At 40.5% G+C, this 23,765-nt stretch overlaps 2 protein-coding genes and 1 pseudogene across 3 annotated transcripts; 2 read left to right on the top strand and 1 right to left on the bottom strand.

Moving 5' to 3' along the window:
- Positions 1-2,534: 2,534 nt before the first annotated feature.
- rdh3 (Retinol dehydrogenase 3) lies at positions 2,535-9,509 on the bottom strand. Of its 2 annotated transcripts, none has more exon segments than NM_001165081.2 (5): positions 2,535-3,237; positions 3,525-3,688; positions 3,867-4,125; positions 4,520-4,834; positions 9,362-9,433. In NM_001165081.2, coding segments are annotated over 4 exon segments (960 nt in total). In that variant the 5' UTR covers positions 4,833-4,834; positions 9,362-9,433; the 3' UTR covers positions 2,535-3,013.
- Positions 9,510-13,302: 3,793 nt separating this feature from the next.
- LOC110504168 lies at positions 13,303-18,958 on the top strand (annotated as a pseudogene).
- A 556-nt stretch (positions 18,959-19,514) lies between these two features.
- On the top strand, positions 19,515-21,173 carry LOC118936376 (bile salt export pump-like; the record flags this gene model as incomplete). The annotated part of the gene is made up of 2 exons (XM_036964913.1): positions 19,515-19,931; positions 20,079-21,173. Coding segments are annotated over 2 exons (756 nt in total), but the record flags the coding sequence as incomplete, so codon positions are not given.
- Between the last annotated feature and the right edge of the window lie 2,592 nt (positions 21,174-23,765).

The raw sequence follows: 23,765 nt of genomic DNA, 5'->3' as shown, positions 1-23,765 counted from the left end.
TATGGGTCAGTTAAGAGGGTTGCGAGGTAGTCAACCACCCCTATCTCGTTTTTATCTTTCCCAGTGCCTGCCTCTGACTGGCACCCTTATCCACCCCCTGAACAGAACTGTGTTCAGTCTGGGAGAGGCCCCAGCCTTCAAATCCGAGCCACCTTTCTCAGTGAGACATGGGGATATTACATGAAACCCCTTTCAGTCAAGCCGACTTGCCACCAAATGTCCAAATCCGCTATCACTGCCCGTGATAAAGACATGTTTCTTGTCAAAATCTTCCATTTTGAAAGAATCTCTAATAAACCAGGCGATGGTTATGGCTGTAACTGAAATGAGTGTGGAAGACAGGGCCAAATGTGATAGACCAACAAATATACATGTTTTATTTCATAATACATTTATTGCAATGTAATACATTTTTTTATTTTTTTAATAACAGACAAAGAACTTTATCAAAAATCTACCAGATATTCTCTTCAGAGACCACAGGGAAGACCTGTAAGGAGTCATTTCAGTTATATAAGGGTATTTCTTCAGTAACACATTTTTTTCCTTCTTCTTCAAAACACTTACACCAGAGAAAGCTGAGTCTAATTGCTCGTTCATTTGAATAGTTTACGTGTTTGCCAGTATAATAAAAACCCCACAACAGTAACGACAAAGTGGAAAAGGCTGTTTCAAAAATAATGAGTCTTCAAAATTAAACAATAGCTCAGTGTTTAGAGCTTAGGCCTACAATATTATTCCTTACTTTATTTTCATAATGCTATTGCTTGTGTATGCCCTCCAACTTCATAATCCTCTTCTATCTTACTCATAAAACTGGTCAACAGCTGAAGGATTCGATTATTGTTTTATCATAATCACATGCAGCAATGCACCTGATCATAAGCACAGTTGGCTGCAAGGTGCTCACAGCTTTTTATATGACATGCAGTACCAGTCAAAAGTTTGGACACACAAACTCATTCAAGGGTTTTTCTTTATTTTTACTATTTTCCACGTTGTAGAATAATAGTGAAGATATCAAAACTATGAAATAACACATATGGAATCATGTATTAACCAGAAAAAGTGTTAAACAAATCATAATATATTTTATATTGGAGATTCCTCACCCTTTGCCTTGATGACAGCTTTGCTGATTCACCTGGAATGCTTTTCCAACAGTCTTGCAGGATTTCCCACAAATGCTCAGCACGTTGGCTGCTTTTCCTGCACTCCACGGTCCAACTCATCCAAAACCATCTCAATTGGGTTGAGGTCGGGTGACTGAGGAGGCCATATCATTTGATGCAGCACTCCATCACTCTCCTTCTTGGTCAAATAACCCTTCCACAGCCTGGAGTTGTGTTGGGTCATTGTCTTATAGAAAAACAAATGATAGTCCCACTAAGCGCAACCAGATGAGATGGCGTATCACTGCAGAATGCTGTGGTAGTCATGCTGGTTAAGTGTGCCTTGATTTCTAAATAAATCACAAAGAGTGTCACCAGCAATGCACCCCAACACTATCACACCATCTCCTCCATTCTTCACGGTGGGAAACACACATACAGAGATCATCCATTCACCTACTCCGCATCTCACAAAGACATGGCGGTTGGAACCAAAAATCTCACATTGGGACTCATCGGACCAAAGGACAGATTTCCACCGGTCTAATGTCCATTGCTCGTGTTTCTTGGCCCAAGCAAGTCTCTTCTTCTAATTGGTGTCCTTTAGTAGTGGTTTATTTGCAGCGATTCAACCATGAAAGCCTGATTCACACAGTCTCCTCTGAACAGTTGATGTTGAAATGTGTCTGTTACTTGAACTCTGTGAAGCATTTATTTGGGTTGCAATTTCTGAGGCTGGTAATTCTAATTAACTTGTCATCTGCAGCAGAGGTAACTCTGTGTCTTCCTTTCATGTGGTGGTACTCATGAGAGCCAGTTTCATCATATCGCTTGATGGTTTTTGTAATTGGACTTGAAGAAACTGGACTTCCAGAGTGACTGACCTTCATGTCTTAAAGTAATGATGGACTGTTGTTTCTCTTCGCTTATTTGATCTGTTCTTGCCATTTTATGGACTTGGTCGTTAACCAAATAGGGCTATATTCTGTATACCACCACTACCTTGTGATTGTCTCAAACGTATTAAGAAGGAAAGAAATTCCACAAATTAACAAGGCACCTCTATTAATTGAAATGCCTTCCAGGTGGCTACCTCATGAAGCTGGTTGAGAGAATGCCAAGAGTGTGCAAAGCTGTCATCAAGGCAAAGGGTGGCTACTTTGAAGAATCTCAAATACTACATAATTCCATGTGCTATTTCATAATTTTGATGTCTTCACTATTATTCTACAATGTAGAAAATAGTACAAATAAAGAAAAACCTTTGAATGAGTAGGTGTGTCCAAATGTTTGACTGGTACTGTACATGTCTAGCAGGGTGAAAAAATCTTAATTTGAGAAGCTCAGCAGGCTATTGGGTATTTCTGGTCGGAGAGAATTTAGCTGAACAGAAAAAAATATCTAAATTCTACAACTCTTTTTGCAATAATTATTTCTGATTCCTTTAGTTGGAATTAATGGTAGCAAGTCACAGGTTTATCAGAGTAAACATATTTTGATCAGGAATTTCTTGCACTGTAAGAGTTTGCTTTTTGATAGGAAGAATTTGCTGTAAGTCATACAGTGAGCTAGGGTACAAGCTAATAGTTCTAACAGAGACAGAATATCACTTACTGTATGTATCAAATGGACTCAATGCAACCACCGCTTCATTTGAATTACTGAAAATCTCTCCATTGGTTTTATTATCAGACCAGGGAAACAGACAGGACAAATCCAAATGTGATTAGACAAAATGCAATTCACAACTATGTTTAAGTTTGAAAACAAATTAGTGTTCTTTTTTTCCCCATTCATTGGTTGAATCCCATGCTATACACTTATTCCATTTACATTTTTCTTCTTCTCCTGTGGGTGTAAATAAAGACTTCCTCCTACATTCGGTCAGAGAACCATTAACATTAAAGAATAGATCCTGTTGGTTTGGCCATATCTTTTAAGAGCATTTTGTCTGCGATCCACGTTGGCAGGTAGGACATAGGCAACCATAAGAACTTGGCATCCCAGCCAGGTGAGTAGCGGGTACGAGGGTGGACAGCAGAGATGGCGTGCTCCATGCAGCTCACAACCTTCATTAGGTCCCCATCCAGCAACGTCGCAACATTCTTCTCCAATGTAACATTTGCTGGAAGAAAGGATTTGCCTCCATCAACAAGCTGATTTCAACATCTTGGAACACAATGAAGAAATTGTATGTCTGACTGTTTGAGGTCTAGGTCAAAGGCAGGCAGGTTGAACTTGCCTGACTGCTCAGTTCACTTGCTCTGGGCAATCCTTGTCAATTCGTTCTTGGAGTGTTTGTCATTCTGTCACACAGGTTACGACAATCCTATTTGCATCTATCATATTACAGCAGCATGCACAACAGATTCATGTGTGTTTGTTTTGTAAAAAAAAATAATGAAATGTTACCTCTCTCTGGGTAATCATGTCCATATTGATCCTTGATTTCTTCAGGCAATTTGTCCCACAATGTCTTCACATTTTTTCTCAGGAGATGTAGATCAGTCACACTTGTTTTGAAAAATCCTGGTTCCAGACACAGGACTTTAACTCCAAAAAACGACATGTTCATCCTGGAATTCAAAAACAAGAATATGCCACAACAAACATGAATACGTCTGCATTACAGTATTCATATGAAGTCGGAGACATAGAAAGAAATGCTCTGAGCATCACAGTTTCAAATTCAAACAAGCGTGATACAGTATATGCAGTATATATACAGTATAGACAAAAAACAGGGCCTCTCACCGTAGACTATCATTGAAAGCCTCCACTCCATATTTTGACACACAGTAGGGTCCCCCGAAGGCGCTTATCCTCCCAAACACACTGGCCACATTCACCACCCTGCCCCTGGCCTTCTTGATGAGGGGCAGGACACTCAGAGTCACACCAATGACTCCAATAAGGTTAACATCCAACATGGACTTGTAGTCGTCGACGGTCATCCAATCACAAGGACCAGATGGTACAGAGACTCCAGCATTGTTCACCACAGCCCACAGACCTGAAACGGCATGAAAGTAGGGCATAGTTAAGTACCAACATCACAGCCACAGCAGGACACAGGCAGCAGTCACAATGAAGGATGGAGGAAAACATTCCATGCCTACAGGTGTCAACAAGTGCTTACATGCCAGTTGTCACACGTGGGAGTGAGGTCTCTTTCAGTGAGAAGGTGTGTTCTGAGATGTTGGGTTAACTTGTTGTTTGTGGTTGTAAATTCCATAGTAACGGTTGACACTGACTCATGGTAGTAGAATGAATGCGTAGACCAGTAGTCGGCCTTGATACTTGGATATTTTTGAATACCAAACGCTTCCCCCAATTTAAGTCAGAAAAGTCTTAGAGGCTATTTTTTTTACAAGAGTTTGGCTAGACTGGTCTTCAAAGACACTCACCCTTCTCCCCAACCAAGGTTTTGATGAATGCTGTTGCTTTGCTGACACTGTCAGTGCTGACGACATCCAGGTGGACTGTGTTCAATCGTTCAGTAGAGACCTTCTTCAGTTCATCCTCCCCCTTCTCAGTGTAGCAGGCTGCGATCACACGGAAGCCCAGCTTGTCCAGATGTCTGGCCAGAAGGTTCCCGAACCCAGAATCACAGCCAGTGATGTAGACATATTTCTGTCCTTTATTGGGTACTCTTGCGAGTTCCCTGTACCAGCGGAACACAAACCAAAAAGCCACCAGTCCAAGAATGTACAGGAACATTTCTGAGACAGAAGAACGAGGTTCATTCAGATAAACACCTATTTTTCATCATATTACAAATCGTACATTTCTATTGCTCTTTTTTGCAAAGATAGTAAAATAGTCAGAACATAAAATGATATGCCCCCGATTAACCTTCATTTGTCTGAGGAACAGATAGTAACAGCTTTGGTAAATTTAAAAAAAAAAGGTACATTTCCATCCATTTCAATTGGATTTTAGAAACAAATTCATATCAAATCTGCTGTTTGCATTAAGTTCAAGTATTTAAGGTTTTCATAGGCCTATTTAAATTTATCTGGTGTGCGACTGCAAGTTTAGCTTAGTGACTAATAGGGATAGGCATGAGTAACTGAGTACTCCAGTATGCGAACAGATGTCAAAGCTCGATCTTTAACCAGATATTGTTTTTTAAATCTAATACTGAAACTATTTGGTGGAATGTGCTTTGTGGCTGCCCGATCAGGTAAGTTACATTTTGTCTTGAAACCAACGTTAACACTCTAGTGTTCCATTTGTACATGTGCATTTGTGGGCCACAAAAACAAAAAAAAAGAACCAAGCCAAGCATCACACAGTTCTTCTCCCTAAATTCTCTTTCCCCTCTGTCTCTCATCCACTTAATTGCATTCCGACCGCTGCCTACACAAATGTGCTGAGTGCGCACGCAAGCTCCCGTTACGTCTATAGAAATAAATGCCTATAAACGTATCTAACTGATGGGATACACAAGCTACATTCCTTGACAACAGTTGACAACAGTTTTGACAACAGTTTTATCACAAATTCAAAATGGACTGGTTGATTGAAGTAGGAAAATATGTGTTCCAGCAACGAGCTGCAGTTTTGGAATATTTGCATCCCGTCTACTTCTGCTTAGGCTATTTTGTGAACTGCTAGTGCCATTAAGAATGGGTTAGCCTAGGACAGGCATGGGCAACTGGTGGCCCTTGGACCCCCTTTTGTAGGCCTGTGGATCAATATCACTGAAAAAGGAACTAATTCGGGGTCTCAATTGACCGTTTAGTTACGATTGTAGAATATACAGTGCCTTGCGAAAGTATTCGGCCCCTTTGAACTTTGCGACCTTTTGCCACATTTCAGGCTTCAAACATAAAGATATAAAACTGTATTTTTTTTGTGAAGAATCAACAACAAGTGGGACACAATCATGAAGTGGAACGACATTTATTGGATATTTCAAACTTTTTTAACAAATCAAAAACTGAAAAATTGGGCGTACAAAATTATTCAGCCCCCTTAAGTTAATACTTTGTAGCGCCACCTTTTGCTGCGATTACAGCTGTAAGTCGCTTGGGGTATGTCTCTATCAGTTTTGCACATCGAGAGACTGACATTTTTTCCCATTCCTCCTTGCAAAACAGCTCGAGCTCAGTGAGGTTGGATGGAGAGCATTTGTGAACAGCAGTTTTCAGTTCTTTCCACAGATTCTCGATTGGATTCAGGTCTGGACTTTGACTTGGCCATTCTAACACCTGGATATGTTTATTTTTGAACCATTCCATTGTAGATTTTGCTTTATGTTTTGGATCATTGTCTTGTTGGAAGACAAATCTCCGTCCCAGTCTCAGGTCTTTTGCAGACTCCATCAGGTTTTCTTCCAGAATGGTCCTGTATTTGGCTCCATCCATCTTCCCATCAATTTTAACCATCTTCCCTGTCCCTGCTGAAGAAAAGCAGGCCCAAACCATGATGCTGCCACCACCATGTTTGACAGTGGGGATGGTGTGTTCAAGGTGATGAGCTGTGTTGCTTTTACGCCATTGCATTGTTGCCAAAAAGTTCAATTTTGGTTTCATCTGACCAGAGCACCTTCTTCCACATGTTTGGTGTGTCTCCCAGGTGGCTCGTGGCAAACTTTAAACGACACTTTTTATGGATATCTTTAAGAAATGGCTTTCTTCTTGCCACTCTTCCATAAAGGCCAGATTTGTGCAATATACGACTGATTGTTGTCCTATGGACAGAGTCTCCCACCTCAGCTGTAGATCTCTGCAGTTCATCCAGAGTGATCATGGGCCTCTTGGCTGCATCTCTGATCAGTCTTCTCCTTGTATGAGCTGAAAGTTTAGAGGGACGGCCAGGTCTTGGTAGATTTGCAGTGGTCTGATACTCCTTCCATTTCAATATTATCGCTTGCACAGTGCTCCTTGGGATGTTTAAAGCTTGGGAAATCTTTTTGTATCCAAATCCAGCTTTAAACTTCTTCACAACAGTATCTCGGACCTGCCTGGTGTGTTCCTTGTTCTTCATGATGCTCTCTGCGCTTTTAACGGACCTCTGAGACTATCACAGTGCAGGTGCATTTATACGGAGACTTGATTACACACAGGTGGATTGTATTTATCATCATTAGTCATTTAGGTCAACATTGGATCATTCAGAGATCCTCACTGAACTTCTGGAGAGAGTTTGTTGCACTGAAAGTAAAGGGGCTGAATAATTTTGCACGCCCAATTTTTCAGTTTTTGATTTGTTAAAAAAGTTTGAAATATCCAATAAATGTTGTTCCACTTCATGATTGTGTCCCACTTGTTGTTGATTCTTCACAAAAAAATACAGTTTTATATCTTTATGTTTGAAGCCTGAAATGTGGCAAAAGGTCGCAAAGTTCAAAGGGGCCGAATACTTTCGCAAGGCACTGTACAAGGTGCAATTTCGAAATTTAGTTGTGCCTCAGAAGTGTTTCTGTTGTTATGTCAGTCACTGACAGTCACTCAATTAGCCGATGTCAGCTAACATGTTTTGGGGTAAATTAGTCTAGCGGCTAACTATCAAGGTCGAATTACTGCCCCCATTGATTTTGTTAGTCACTCTCACTCAGATATCATATTAAAAACGGCAAACGTTTCTCTCCACACTATGGCAAAATGTGTAGGATTGCAGGAAATTAGCAGTTAAACTAAATGTTGCTTAGGGCTCCCAAAACGCTAGGGCCGACTCTGTCTGCATGTTTGGGTATGGGCCTGGATGTGGGTACGCAGACCAGTGAGTCACTGCGGCACCTCATGATGATTTCAGATTTTTTGGTGGCCCCCACCCCATTAAAAAGTTGCCCATCTCTGGCCTAGGATATAGCCCCTTAAACATAGCCAGGTTCCACAATGAAAATATGCAAAAAAAAACATTATTTTGATAAAGACAACAAGCTTTTTTTCATCAGAATCATTAAGCAAAGGCCTACTAAAAAACAGATGTTGTGGCCATAATTCATCACCATGCAGTGTTCAATACAGAATTGTTAATCCATTTTGAAAACATACATGTTCAAAGAACAGGCAGAATAAACTAAATCGAACTGGAAAGAAGACAGATTTTGGTTTGAAACCCTAAAAAGAAATTGTCTTTCAACTCGCCAAATTGAGCCCTGTTTCGAATAATCACTCTGAGAATAATTGTTCCAGATATACAAGATGCACATCACTTCACACTGGCAGCTTTTTTTCAATTGGACTACAGTTCTTTTTAATATTCAACCTTTATTTAACTAGACAAGTCAATAAAGAACAACTTATTTACAATGACGGCCAAACCCGGATGACACTGGGCTAATTGTGCGCAGCCCTATGGGATTCCCAATCACGGCCGGTTGTGACACAGGCTGGATTCGATCGAACCAGGCTGTCTGTAGTGATGCCTCTAGCGCTGATATGCAGTGCCTTAGACCACTGCGCCACTCGGGAAGGTTTATAATTTTAACAAAGAATGATCGTTTTGACCACTATGTGTTATCGATTATGGCTAGTAGGTTGCTCTATATATTGAGGGAAAAAAAATGCCAGATAAATGCCTCACATGCTTGGACAACATTTACATTAACCTACAACAGCACCCAAAACGGCGTTACATGGTCAATCCATAGTCTGCATTGGTTGTGCAGCATTTAAAGTGATACGGCTTCTGCAGAAGTCAGGGCATCCATACGTCTGGTGCTTCGCCGAGCAGCTGTCAACTAAGTGAGTTTGTGTTTATACAGGATACCGTCAACCAATCATGTCTATGCCGTGCCCTCTGCATTGTTACAAAATTTGAGAGGCGCACTGCGATCCCGTATAGAGTTCCCGACCACATTTTCAGATTAAGCATAATTTTAGGTCTACAGGTAAAAAAAAAAAAGTGCCCACTTTTGGCATCACGTGATAACGATGCACCTTTCAACGCCAAGACAAGCCACGCCCACTAGACAATCAATTCCAAGACCGGCACAACAAATATTTAAAATCGACAAAGAAATATGAAAATGGTTTCAGATTCGGACGCAAAGCGATACAATTGGCTCGTTAGAAGTAATAACATATTTCAATAACCATGTCAGTAGGCAGTTTACGTGAATGACTATTCAGTCATTGGTGAACTGCAACTTTTGCAACTTTGTCAACTCATCTAACGGTTGTCCTTTTTGTTTATAGCTTTTTAACTTTTCATGTTCATCAAACACTGAACTGTCCGATAAATATGCCTTCCTCAGAAGTCAAGATATGGCAAAGAAACGTTACTGACACACTTACCCCAGGCGACAAACGTACGCTCCTTGAGTTGCTGGTAACAACAGTGACTCGTTTTTTTTTCTTTCCCTGTGTAATTCACCTTCCGGTGTGTGTGAACTATTGCTCTGTCAGAAGGTTTGGTCAACTATTTTTTGATAGATGGTAGACGTCCTCCATCTACTGGACATTTTAAGTTTACGTTCAAATTTATTCATATGCACAGGATACAAACATGGTGTGGCTAGGCCTACACAGTACCATGAAATGCTTATTTGGGGAGGCTCACCTCTCAACAATGCCCCCCAAAAATATGTAAGAAATAAGAAATTATAAAATTGGGCAGAAATATAAATACAAGGCAGGCACTGCAACTAAATTGTATTTGTATTTAACTAGGCAAGTCAGTTAAGAACAAATTATTAATAACAGCCAAACCCTCCCCTGATGACACTGGGCCAATTCTGCACCACCCTATGGGACTTCTGATCATAGCCAGTTGTGATACAGCCCAGTATTGAACCAGGGTCTGTAGTGACAAGCTCTAGCATTGAGATGCAGCACTTTAGACCGCTGCACCACTCAGGAGCCCACTTATATGACAGCTGGAAACCAGTTGTTAATTTCAAGAGCTTTATTTATATATAATTGAACATGTTATAAAGACAGATGGAGAGGCAGGCAGGTAGGGAAAACATAGCAAGAGTGGAGACGGGATTTAACCCCAGTTGGCCAGTCAGGGAGAGTAGAATATGTGTGATTAATACCTTGAGAGTTACTACTAGACCATAAACTCTGCACGTTAATTTCAAAAGATTAATGTGAACGCAATTTATTATATGGCTGACTGAAATATGTATTCAAAAAAATAATGAAAGGTAGATTACATGATGAGTTGAAATGATTGCCTATTGCACCATGGCTACTGAGGGCCTACCATTCAGGTTTGGTAGGTAGAGCTGGTATGCAGTTGAAGTCGGACGTTTACATACACTTAGGTTGGAGTCATTAAAACTCGTTTTTCAACCACTCCACAAATTTCTTGTTAACAAACGATAGTTTTGGCAAGTCGGTTAGGACATCGACTTTGTGCATGACACAAGTAATTTTTCCAACAATCGTTTATAGACAGATTATTTCAATTATAATTCACTATATCACAATTCCAGTGGGTCAGAAGTTTACATACACTAAGTTGACTGTGCCTTTAAACAGCTTGGAAAATTCAAGAAAATGATGTCAGGTCTTTAGAAGCTTCTGATAGGCTAATTGACATAATTTGAGTCAATTGGAGGTGTACCTGTGGATGTATTTCAAGGCCTACCTTCAAACTCAGTGCCTCTTTGCTTGACATCATGGGAAAGTCAAAAGAAATCAGCCAATACCTCAGAAACAAATATTAGATCTTCACAAGTCTGGTTCATCCTTGGGGGCATTTTCCAAATGCCTAAAGGTACCACATTCATCTGTACAAACAATAGTATGCAAGTATAAACACTATGGGACCACACAGCCGTCCTACCGCTCAGGAAGGAGACATTGTCTCCTAGAGATGAACATACTTTGGTGCAAATCAATCCCAGAACAACAGCAAAGGACCTTGTGAAGATGCTGGAGGAAACAGGTACAAAAGTATCTTTATCCACAGTAAAAACCAGTCCTATATCGACATAACCTGACAGGCTGCTCAGCAAGAAAGAAGCTACTGCTACAAAACCGCCATAAAAAAAGCCAACTGCACATGGGGACAAAGATTGTACTTTTTAGAGAAATGTCCTCTGGTCTGATGAAACAAAAATAGGACTGTTTGGCCATAATGACCATCGTTATGTTTGGAGGAAAAAGGGGGAGGCTTGCAAGCAAGCTGAAGAACACCATCCCAACCGTGAAGCATGGGGATGGCAGCATCATGTTGTGGGGGTGCTTTGCTGCAGAAGGGACTGGTGCACTTCACAAAATAGATGGCATCATGAAGTAGGAAAATTATGTGGATATATTGATGCAACATCTCAAGGTGTCAGCTTGGTCGCAAACGGGTCTTCCAAATGGACAATGACCACAAGCATACTTCCAAAGTTGTGGCAAAATGGCTTAAGGACAACAAAGTCAAGGTATTGGAGTGGCCATCACAAAGCCCTGACCTCAATCCTATAGAAAATTTGAACTGAAAAATAGAACTGAAACTGAAAAGGCGTGTGCGAGAAAGGAGGCCGACAAACCTGACTCAGTTACACCAGCTCTGTCAGGAGGAATGGGCCAAAATTCACCCAACTTATTGTGGGAAGATTGTGGAAGGCTACCTGAAACGTTTGACCCAAGTTAAAAAATTTGAAGGCAATATTTCCAAATACTAATTGAGTGTATGTAAACTTCTGACCCACTGGGAATGTGATGAAAGAAATAAAAGCTGAAATAAATAATTATCTCTACTATTATTCTGACATTTCACATTCTTAAAATAAAGTGGTGATCCTAACTGACCTAAATCAGAGAATTTGTTTTGGGATTAACTGTCACGAACTGTGAAAAACTGAGTTTAAATGTATTTGGCTAAGGTGTATGTAAACTTCCGACTTCAACTGTATGTTGGCTCTGGGTGAATGAACTGTATAGACTGATGGCTGACCTTCAGGTCATACTCATTTTACAACGTTCTGCTGATGACATTCGGGTGATCCACGCCTATCACCAGAACAGAAGTTCTTTAAACAACCCAACTGTTTATTTACATAGGAATAATGTTGATAGAATTGACTTTTACAGCATTCATATTTACCACCACATTGAACATTCATCCCATATTATTTAAGAGGCCATTTTAATTCAGTATTCAAGTTTATTCAAATGTATTTATAAAATGTACAGTATATAATACACACCTGAATCTTTCTTAGAGAACAAATAGTCAGACAGGTATTTTTCCATTCATGTACTGTAATTTATGTTTATCTTTTAAAAAATGGTTCAGAATTTGTCAGGGTAGCTCCTTTTTTTATTCAATAAAATAACTTTCAATTATCAAATGTTATGTCCATATTATAGAGCACTAACGACTTATTCAATGCCTCTTATGGTATCAAGTCCTTCATAGTGCAAAAGTCCTAATTCCCAGCGTGTCATGGACAGTCCGTGGTCATGACAAACAGATGACACAATATTGAATTCCAAAGATTTTAAGATTGTTTTGTTATATATTTTATCCCACAAAAAGTGTTATCATGGAAGTCACATTTGGATGGCAGCACAGACTGTTCCCTACAGTACACAGTACAATAAAGACAGTGAATGTATTCTGTGGATTCCCAGCACGTCAAAGAAGTCTGTGCGCTAAAATGACCATTCTTTCCCATTAGGCCCAGTGAGGAGGTGCCTGTCAGGATGAAGGCTACATAAATGATGGATTCTATTTACCTGAAAAAGTTAACTTCTCTACAGGAGAACACTGACAAAGAATATTGACAAACAAAACCAGACCGAAGAAGAAGGTAAGTGGCCCATTTCTTCCTGTTATGCCACAAATGCCATAATATAAACATGATTATGCCCCAGCAAGAGTTGAAATTATGTTGTTGATCTCTTCCTAAAAAGTTTAAATTGAACTTTGACCTCTCTTTTTGAACAGAGAATGGAAAAGGTTAAGGGTCTGTTTTTGATTGGAATTGAAACAATAGTATGGTTCTTCTTAGCATGATATCTATCATACTGGTATACACTTTTATCATCATGAAAGTATCATATAAACGTATATCATCACCATGCAAGAGCTTTTCTTATTTGATTGTATTGATTGCAGAGATGTAAAGAAAAGCTCTTGGGTGTTGGATTCTTTCAACTGTTTTATCCTTACATTTTTATTCATTATTATTATTTACTTTTTATGCTATTATTGCACAATATTATATCTCCCTTTATTTTCTTAATTATTATTAATTAATGTAATTATTTATAAATGATTCATTTGCAACATGGAAGGATACAACATCACCTGGATTAATGGTTCAATATATGAAATAGCAGAGAGCGCAACGGTCTTCTGTGGGTGAGTTGACACTTTACAATTATATTTTACTCCTGCGTAGAGGTTGGAAAGTTATATTCTATTTTGATCTGTTCATATTACTGTTTATAAAAATATATACAGCATACATAAGCATCTATTATTTTTACAGGGTGGATATTGAAGCACGGATGACCATGTTTGCATATTACTACGCTTGTATTGGATTAGAATATTTCATTGTTAGTTATTTCCAAGTAAGTGGGTTCCACTTCATTCTCAAAGTGCTTTCGTTCCACTGAGTTTTGCAACCTTGATAGGTGATTTAATCTACAACTGTTCTTTTTAAACATGTATTCAACCCTGCTCTGTGTAGATTGTCCTCTGCGTATCTGCTTCTACAAGACAGATCCAGAGAATCAAGAAAACTTACTTTAGGAAGATCATGAGAATGTATATTGGTTGGTTTGACTGCAATTCAGTTGGAGAATTAAACACTAGGATGTCAGAGTAAGACCTAAACCCATGGGTTATTTTCTACAGAGATGTGTGGACAATTGAGGGCATTCCTGAAAGATGTTTCTAGAAAAACCTCTCAAATTTAGGGTTTGACCCATTTTAGCCGGTTCACTATTTTGGACATGTTCTTTCACCTCCTTGACATCAACAAGATCAGCGATGCTATAGCTGACCAGGTGTCTATCTTCATCAAGAGGATCTCCACTTTCATCTTCAGCTTCATGGTGGGGTTCATCAGAGTTTGGAAGTTGACCCTGGTGGTCATCACAGTAGGCCCACTTATAGGACTTGCTGCTGGGCTAATGGCCATGGTGTGATGGGTTGAATACAATGTATTAAATTCCTAAATTCAGTGATGGTCATTCTGCTTTCGGATGTAACAGCCTCTGAGTCTGTGTGTGCGGTAGTCTCACACCACCTCTGTATTCTCTGTGACGCTGTGATGTGTGAAATGTACTATGGATAAACCAGTCTGGTTTGAATGTGGGAACGTTGTGAAGTGTTCTCCACTCATTGACTTCTCAGGCTGTTGCCAGACTGACAGTTCGGGAGCTCCAGGCCTATGACAAGGCAGGGGCAGTAGCTGATGAGGTACCGTCATCCATCAGAACAGTGGCAGCCTTTGGAGGAGAGGGTAACTTGAAATACTGACAGGATCTTAATTCGATCACCAAGTTGTTGCAGGAAATGCAAATGTGTAGTGTATTACATTTTTTTTAAAGCTCATACATTTTGTAATTTACACTTTAAAATGTCAGACTTGATTTGCCCTAACAAAAAATGAATCAACCCCTACAAAAAGGTCAGTTAATTATAATCCTGCTGTGAGAAACTTGTCAAATTAACCGTCCCTTCCCTGACTTCAATGTCTTGGCGCTTGAAATTAGTTATAAAAATGCATTTCACATTTGAACAGGTATGACAAAAACCTTATTGAGGCTCCGAACTGGGGTGTGAAAAAAGGGGACGATCATTGGAGTGTTTCAAGGATACCTGCGGTGTGTCATCTTCCTCTGCTATGCTTTGGCATTCTGGTATGGTTCTAAACTGGTGATAAATGCTGCTGTAAGAGTACTCTTATCCACTTATGGTAACTCAGATTACCGTATAATAAATATGTATCCAATATTTTATACTATGATTGGTGAAAATGTAAGGATATGTTGGCTTGTATTTTGGTCTCCAGTTGTTCTTTGTGGTTCCCATGGCAGCTATGAACCTGAGTCAGGCCTCTCCCTGACTGGAAGCCTTCGCCTCAGGTCCAGCTGCAACCAAGACAATCTTTGATACCATTGACTGGGTAAGGCCAGACTTCTAGAAAAAAACATTAACTAAGAACAACTACATTTCAGTTAAGAAGTATTTTATCAATCTTAACTTTCAGGAGCCAGAAATCTATTGTTTCTCAGAGGAGGGTCACAAACTACAAGGTGAAGGCTGATATTGAATTAGACTACATCACATTTAACTTCCCCTTTCGACCAGAAGTAAAGGTAACCCTTTTTGCTCAGCTCTTTATTTTGTTCACCAAAATTATTTCCCAAAATATACTGCGTCTCGATGTAAAACGACCTGTTTATTTGAGCATGCTGATTAGAGCAGGAGAAACCACAGCTTTTGTTGGGCCAAGTGGTTCAGTTTCTCATTCATGGGTGACTTTGGATGGCCGTGACATCTGCAGCCTGAACATCCAGTGCCTTCGCTCTCTGATTGGCATAACTATTGCTGAGAACATCCGCTATGGGTGACCATGGACGACATTATCCAGGCCACCAAGGAGGCTAACATCTATAACTTCATCATGGACCTACCACCGGTACCACACCTTTAGCAAAGAAATACTGTGCATTTCTCTGATACCGTCTCATACAAGAAACACATTGAAATGTCAAAATTAGGAAATGTTTGTCTGTGGTTATATAGAGGTTTGATACACTGGTGGGTGAGGGTGGTGGTCAGATGAGTGGAGGACAGAAGAAGGATTCATATCGCCCACGCTCTGATCCACAACCCCAGGATCCTGCAGCTGGACATGACTACCTTGGCTCAACGAGAGTGAGGCTGTTACACAGGAGGCACTTGACAAGGTGGGTGACTCCCAGCACAAAATCTATCAATCATTATATCACCACAAAGTCAAAGCCTGTGATCTCACATCCAACTGTCAACTGAAATCATCCCTGATGCTATAGCTGGCAGTATCATAATTAAATCAGACAAATTCCTTAACACAATGGAAAATTAGATTGAACCTCAAAGGTCAAAGGTACTGAGGTCATTCTATAACACTATAACACTCCATAACACTCCATTATGGGTTTATTAATTTAATAAAGGTCCTTAAATGGGTTATTAAAATACTTCTGTAACATTAAGCGAGGCACTAGTTCTGTCGTAAGGCTGGCCATGGAGAGCCTATATTTGAATCAATATGAACAGCAGCTGGAGGCTCCCCATAAATCTGCCAAGAAGGACAATATCTATGACATCTGTTTTGCCTTTGATCAGTGTGTTTTCTTTATTGTGTATGCTGCCTCATTTAGATATGGAGGCTATCTGGTTAGCTGTGAAGGATTACATCACCTGGTGGCAATGACGGACTGGCCATCTGGTGCCCTGGGAGTTTTCCCGGTGGGCCGCTTGACAATTGGGGCCGATGCAACGCAAAATATAAATAACCCCAGCCCCCTCTTAAATAAAAATAACCAAGTGCTGTGTGTCTGACTGGCCCAGGCGAGTGGGCTGCCGGCCCACTGCCACCGCGGTTGGGTATTACATCTGTCAGCCTCTCTCTCCCAGCCAATTACTTTTGGTCTAGTCCATTCTAATTTTACCTGGGCCCCGCCCCTTTCCCATCTCTGTTAAGTGGTGACATTTGGATAAATAGTGGAGTGGCGCAAGATGGACAAACAAAAAGAGAAACAGTGTAAAGGTGGTGCTGAAAAGCCGAAAGAGAAGAGGTTGAAGTCCCTTGAGGCTGATGCAGCCAAATGTTTTAAAATAACAAATTATTCATTTGGCGCCATTACCAGTCCATCATCTCAGCCGAGTGAGCATGAAGGCACTGGCAGCACAGAGAGCAGCCCATTGAGCCCAGCGATACCAGTTCAAATGTTAGTCAAGGCTTTTCAGCTGAAGCGGTAAAACAGAAGACAATAGGGATAAGATAAGCGATGTTTGGGTTTGGCTAGCTGGCTATTTAGTTATATCGGGTGCTTTTGTTCAAGCAAGCGCTCGTTAATGTCACTTTCGTGAACCGACCAATCACAGCCTGGATGGGGCGGGACATTAAAAAAGCTTGACGTGCAACAGCAAACTTTGGAAATGTTGAACTCATTGTTATGCATGAATAGTTATGATTATTGACCAGTTAGTACTTAGCGTTAACAAATTAGAGACTAACCACCAATGTCGACCATTTTCCTTTAAAGTATTTAATGACGGAACAAAACCTACAAAAATTATAAATGTTAGTTGTGTATTTCACTGCTGTATTGTCCAATTGGAATTAATATTATACTAGTGGTAGAAAGTGTACTATTATATGTATATACTAACATTATATAATTAATATACTAATAGCATACCATTACATTACATTAACATTATACTTTTTATTTCATGTTATATTATTATACTAATTTATACTAATTATTCATCCAGGTTGAGGATAGTGCATCTGCAGTGGACAGATGTAGATTGAGCCAAGATGCCACTGCCACCCCAATTTTTTATTATTTTAAGAGGCCGAAGTCAGGGGATCTAGATATGTTTTTTAGTTTCCACCCCCAACAAAAGATGGAAAAGTCTGTGGTGCAGAAGGTATTCTTTTGTAAAGATGGGACCAACAGGAAGTGGCCGTCAGACAGTGAAGTGAACTATGCTTTATTCTACTTAATTTGTATGGCATTTGCAAAGCCCACAGAGAACAGCCCTTTCATGAATGGAATGGCAGACTGGAAGCATATCCATCAGAGAGTGGAAGAGCATTATGCATAGAGGTTATGCTGAGGCCTACTTTCTAAGGTCCTCCAAAGGTAACATTGAGAGCCTGTTCATCGGCAGTCAGATGTATGCTCACGGAGCGCAAGTGCGCAGAAGAAGGCAAGTGCTAGAGCGCATTATAGATGTTGTTAAAGTCAAAGGCAAGAGGGGTCTGAGCCACAGAGGCATGCAGTCTGAAGCAACTTATACACTAGATGACAGCAGCATTGACCATGGCAAATATTTAGAGATTATAATTCTGCTGGGAATGTATGACCTGTCTATGAAAGAGCATCTCAGTGCCTGCAAAGAGAAAAGCAAAAAACTGCATGAGTCTGGGTCAAGAGGGGGCAGAGGCTCTCTAATCACTCTATCATCAAAGACTAACATCGATACCGTCATTACCACAATCCAACACACAATGCAGGCCACCATAGCAAGTTAAATCCAGGAAGCTGGTATGTTTTCAGTCCAGATTGACACTGCAAAGGACATTACAACACAAGGTCAATGCTCTGTCATAGTCAGATATGTGACAAACGTCATCCATGAGAGGCTTGTGGCTGTGGTGAAATTAACAACATAGCTGTGTTCTTCCGTGAATCCTACCAGAGGATGAACATTTGGGAGAAGAAGTGCAAGGACCCAAGACACAGACGTCTTGCTCCAATTGGAGAGACATGCTGGTGGGCTAAAGACAGTGCCTGAAAGAACGTCTTTGGAGCTTTTGGAAATCCAGATGAGGGTGTGTTGATGTCCTTCTCACTCTTTCAACCATACAAGATCAGAAAAACATCAACACTACTGCATGGGTCAAGGCACAAGGATACATTGAGGTGTTGCTGAAGTATGAAACAATACCTCCCGCTCAGATATTCCTCAGAATATTTCAGGTCACCTCACCAGTCTCAAAATATCTTCAAACAAGTGGAATGGACATTCTGTCTGCGCATCGTATGGTTGTGTCTACAGAGGAGCAGCTGAAAGGAATGGCAAGAGATTTTGAAAAAGTCAAAGCAGCTGCAGACACATTTGTTCAGTGGGCCAACAGGAAGTTGCAGGAACGGGATGGGGAAACAGAGCTGGAGTTAGAGATCACTCTGCCAACAAAAAGGGCTTGAAAGAAGAAAACCATGCCTGGAGAGATGGCACAAGATGAGACTTTTTCTGGGGCAGAGAGTGCATTGGATTGGTGTCCATCATCAAATTCTGTATACAGTTACAGATAGCATCCATTGTCGATTTCTGAGTAATGGCACTTTGTATGCCAACCTGGCTCTTCTGCACCCTAAACACTTTAGTCAGCTAACATACAGTGCCACTGGCCTTCCACAGACAGTCCTTCCACAGACAGCCCTTCAAGAACTAAGCAAATGTTTGATCAAATTTGACAGCAGATGGTGGCCAATTTACAGAGTGAGCTCGTGAGTCTGGCAGAACAGTGGACTAGGTTAAAACAATTGGGATTTGAAGAATACACAACCAGGACTATGGAGGATCATGGACCTGAAGGAAATGAAGACGAGGTGGAGATGGTGAACAAGAGCTGTTCATCTTGCAAGTAATGTCCATGTGTTGCTACAATATTCTTAGTCCGTACAACCTATTGACCGACGCATACCACATCCTGGGGGGCTTTGGGTCTGAGTCAATCAGACTAATGCCAATGTTGTGTGATTCCCCAGAGTGATCTCTGCCATTGTGATCAGTGGGAAGGCACTGGGAAAAGCTTTCTCATTAAGCCACAGATTATGCCAAAACCAGATTACAGCTGCCCAGTTGTTCAAACTGTTGATGAGAGAAACGTGTCTAAATTTTTCCATTACAAATTCAATTTATTCAATCAGACATTTTCAGGAAAATTTGGTGTGTAATAATGCCATGCCCTCTCTCCAGGAGCATTTAAAAAAAGGGGGGTTAAAATTCATGAACTGCAAGTTCACCTATCCAACCCGGACTGACATCCAGGTGTTACATGGACTACTGGTGTCTTTGAAGCCGGGCCAGAACCTGACCTTTGTGGGCAGCAGTGGCTATAGGAAGAGCACTAGTGTACAGCTGTGGGAGAGGTTCTATGATCTAGATGAGGGCAGAGTGGATGAGATGCCACACCAGCCACAACCTATTTACATTACCTTTATCTTAGTTCTGCCATGTAGATGGAATCAGAGGGACACACAGTGCCTGTGATAGTTTATTTGTATTTACAATAAACACATCCTTGCTCCCATTTCATTTTAGTTGATTGATGGCTGTCCATCACACACTGTCAACGTGCCCTTCCTGAAGGCTCAGATTAGCATTGTCTCCCAAGAACCAGTGCTGTTTGACTGTGGTATTGCTGAAAATATCCAGCATGATGATAACACAAGGAACGTGAGCATGGTGGAGATTGTTGAAGCTGCCAAGAAAGCTCATCTCCAATACTTTGTGATGACTCTACCAGATGTGAGTAGTGTAACTGAAATTGTACTATCTTTTGTAATACTTCTATGTCATAATATCCCACTTCACTTTGTACTGTGGCGAATGTCAAAGATGAATATTTTATTGTGGTGGGAACATGTTATTATCTTCTGATACTGTTTGCTCTCATTGTATTGTAAGTACTGTACTGGACATTCCTGTGTTTGACTATCGCCAATAGAAACTCAAGATTCTGGTACTGGATGAGGCCACCTCTGCATTGGACACAGAGAGTGAAAAGGTTCCCAGATAGCATAGCCGTCATGTCCCAAGGCGCTGTCATAGAAAGAGGGACTCATGAGAAATTCATGGCTGAGAGAGCTATCTACTTTAGAAATCTTTATACTCTCTTTGGATAATTCATTCCAATCATTTAAAAGTTAACAGCAGGTATTTTGCATAAACTAGTCACAGCAGGGGCTCCAATCAGCTAAACCAAATTTTTCTAGAGATGGGATGCATTACGAGGAGATGGAGTTTGTCACTAACCAAAGTACATCTATGTGATATTTTTATGATACATGTGGAATAACTATAGACTAAACATCAAAGTCCATGGCGGGAAGTATTCAGACCGCTTAATTTCTTACAAATTCTGTTACATTACAGCCTTATTCTAAAATGGAATACATTTTTTAAAATCCTCATCAATCCACACACAATAGCCCATAATGACAAAGCAAAAACAGGTTTTTAGAATTTGTGCAAATGTATTAAAAATACAAAACAGATAACTTATTTACATTCAGACCGTTTGCTAAGAGACTTAAGATTTTGCTCAGGTGCATCCTGTTTCCATTGATCATCCTTGAGCTGTTTCTACAACTTGATTGAAGTCCACCTGTGATAAATGTAATTGTTTGGACAATATTTGGAAAGGCACACATCTGTCTATATAGGGTCCCACAGTTGACAATGCATGTCAGAGCAAAATCCAAGCCATGAGGTCGAAGGAATTATCCGTAGCGCTCCGAGACAGGATTGTGTCGAGGCACAGATCTGGGGAAGGGCACCAAAAAAATGTCTGCAGCATTGAAGGTCCCCCAAGAACACAGTGGCCTCAATCATTCTTAAATGGAAGAAGTTTGGAACCACCAAGACTCTTCTTAGACCTGGCCGCCCGGCCAAACTGAGCAATAGAGGGAGAAGGACCTTGGTCAGGGAGGTGACCATGAACCCGATGGTTACTCTGACAGAGCTCCAGAAGTACTCTGTGGAGATGGGAGAACCTTCCAAAAGGACAACCATCTCTGCAGCACTCCACCAATCAGGCCTTTACGGTAGACTGGCCAGACGGAAGCCACTCCTCAGTAGAAGGCACCTAAAGGACTCTCAGACCATGAGAAATAAGATTCACTGCTCTGTTGAAACCAAGATTGAACTCTTTGGCCTAAATTCCAAGAGTCACGTCTGGAGGAAACCAGGCCCCGCCCATCGCCTGGCCAATACCATACCATTGTTTTTCAGCGGCATGGACTGGGAGACTAGTCATGATCGAGGGAAAGGTGAACAGAGAGATCCTTGATTAAAAACCTGCTCCAGAGCGCTCAGGACCTCAGACTGGGGTGAAGGTTCACCTTCCAACATGACAACGATGCTAAGCACACAGCCAAGACAACTCAGGAGTGGCTTCGGGACAAGTCTCTGAATGTCCTTGAGTGGACCAGCCAGAACCCGGACTTGAACTTGATTGAACATCTCAGTGCTTGAGAGGATCTGCAGAGAAGAATGAGAGAAACTCCCCAAATACAGGTGTTCCAAGCTTGTAGCGTCGTACCCAAGAAGAATCGAGGCTGTAATTGCTGCCAAAGGTGCTTCATCAAATTACTAAGTAAAGGGTTTTGAAAACTTATGTAAATGTGATATTTCTGAAATTTGCAAAAATGTCTGAAAACTTGTTTTTGCTTTGTCATTGTGGGGTATTGCGTGTAGATTTAGGATAAAACATTTTTTAATGAATTTCAGAATAAGGCTGTAACGTAACAAAATGTGGAAAAAATGAAGGGGTCTGAATACTTTACGAATGCACTGTACATTGGGAAATGTAATGTGTTGTCCTTGAGAAACAGTGATGGTGTGTTGATGGCGTGTGCTGCGACCATAAACGACAGGTAACATTGGTTTGTTGTATCTGTCTTAAATTGTCCTTGATGAAAAGAACACCTCAAACCGTATATATTTGATGGATATGTAACTGAATAAATGAATGATGGACTCTAGATATGAAGGAAACTTCTCTTTGGTCTCAATTCTGTATGAAATACTGTATGTCATAGGTGACCTCTGAATGAAGCTGTAGTTTACCATTGAACTGTGGTGTTGAAATGCCCAACACAATTGTGTGCTAGTAAATGCTAACACCTTTCACAAACCACCAAGTAATTGTACATCATTTTGTGCATTAAGTAAGCCAAGGATTTTTCACAAACGATGTACTCCATGAACTTAGTTTGCCAAGTGATTAGTGGGTATATTCTGAAAGCACCTGCTGATTTATCAGCATTATGAACCTCCTGCTGAACCTTTCCAGGTTCAGCATTAACACGTAACAACACACAATCACAGATGTCTCCTCAGGCCTGGATAGGCTGAGCAAGCACTAAGCGGACAGTTATATAATTTATCTAACCAAACTTGCAAGGTAACCATGTAGCCTCCTAGCAACAGATAATGGGGGTAAGCTAAGGAGAGTACCCTGTTAGAAAATGTACATCTTCTTGAAGAGTTACATGTAATATAAAATATGATATTTAGCAGATGCTTTTATCCAAAGCGACTTGATGTAATGCTTCATACATCTTACGTATGTGTGGTCCTGGGATTTGAACCCACTACCCTGGTGTTACACACTCTACCAACTGAGCTACAAAGATCCATGTGTATACCAGACAATGTGTTATGCAGTACATTTTGGTATAGGCCTACATCCAAATTGGCTTGTACAGAGTGACATTTAGATACATTTAAGTTATTACATTATAGTAACAGCTGTGATAAGGATGGGTATTTACTACAGTAGCAAAAAGCAGGGCTGTTAATAATCATTTATTTTTGCTACATTATCATTAGTAGTAAGGTTTATGCCAGAATAATATGGTTATGATGATGAGGTAAATTGTTATTGTCATGAATTCTATATTTTGGTGAAATGGCTCATGTTTCACAAAAAACAAACACTGATAGAACAATTCAAAACTTCTCAAGGAATTATCTGTTATATTTAAAGTTCCAATGCAGCTGTTTTTAATCTCAACATCAAAACAGTTCTGGGAGTGGTCTGAGTGGGGAGAACTGATTTGGAACTCTCTTATTAGTCTTAACTAATTTAATGCTTGGTGATGTCACCAGTCTGACCAAAACTCCATCCCACCTAGCGCTGAGCAATTTAGTGCTTTTTGAGGTCATTTCAGTTCGATAATTTTTTGGACATTAAATGTGCTATTCATTATGTGGGCTGAATGC

The sequence above is a fragment of the Oncorhynchus mykiss genome, chromosome 3 (genome assembly GCF_013265735.2).
Source record: "Oncorhynchus mykiss isolate Arlee chromosome 3, USDA_OmykA_1.1, whole genome shotgun sequence".
In the NCBI taxonomy this organism is placed as follows: domain Eukaryota; kingdom Metazoa; phylum Chordata; class Actinopteri; order Salmoniformes; family Salmonidae; genus Oncorhynchus; species Oncorhynchus mykiss.
The sequence above is the reverse complement of the archived record's forward strand: the minus strand, read 5'-3'. Positions and strand labels throughout refer to the sequence as shown.

Excerpts from the sequence above, each read along its gene's own strand:
- rdh3 (XM_021581815.2), bottom strand. The coding sequence starts at position 4,832 with ATGTTCCTGTACATTCTTGGACTGGTGGCTTTTTGGTTTGTGTTCCGC. Across the intron at positions 4,126-4,519 it reads AACCTTGGTTGGGGAGAAGG|GTCTGTGGGCTGTGGTGAAC; the intron begins GTGAGTGTCTTT and ends ATGCCGTTTCAG. Across the intron at positions 3,689-3,866 it reads GCTTTCAATGATAGTCTACG|GATGAACATGTCGTTTTTTG; the intron begins GTGAGAGGCCCT and ends TTTGAATTCCAG.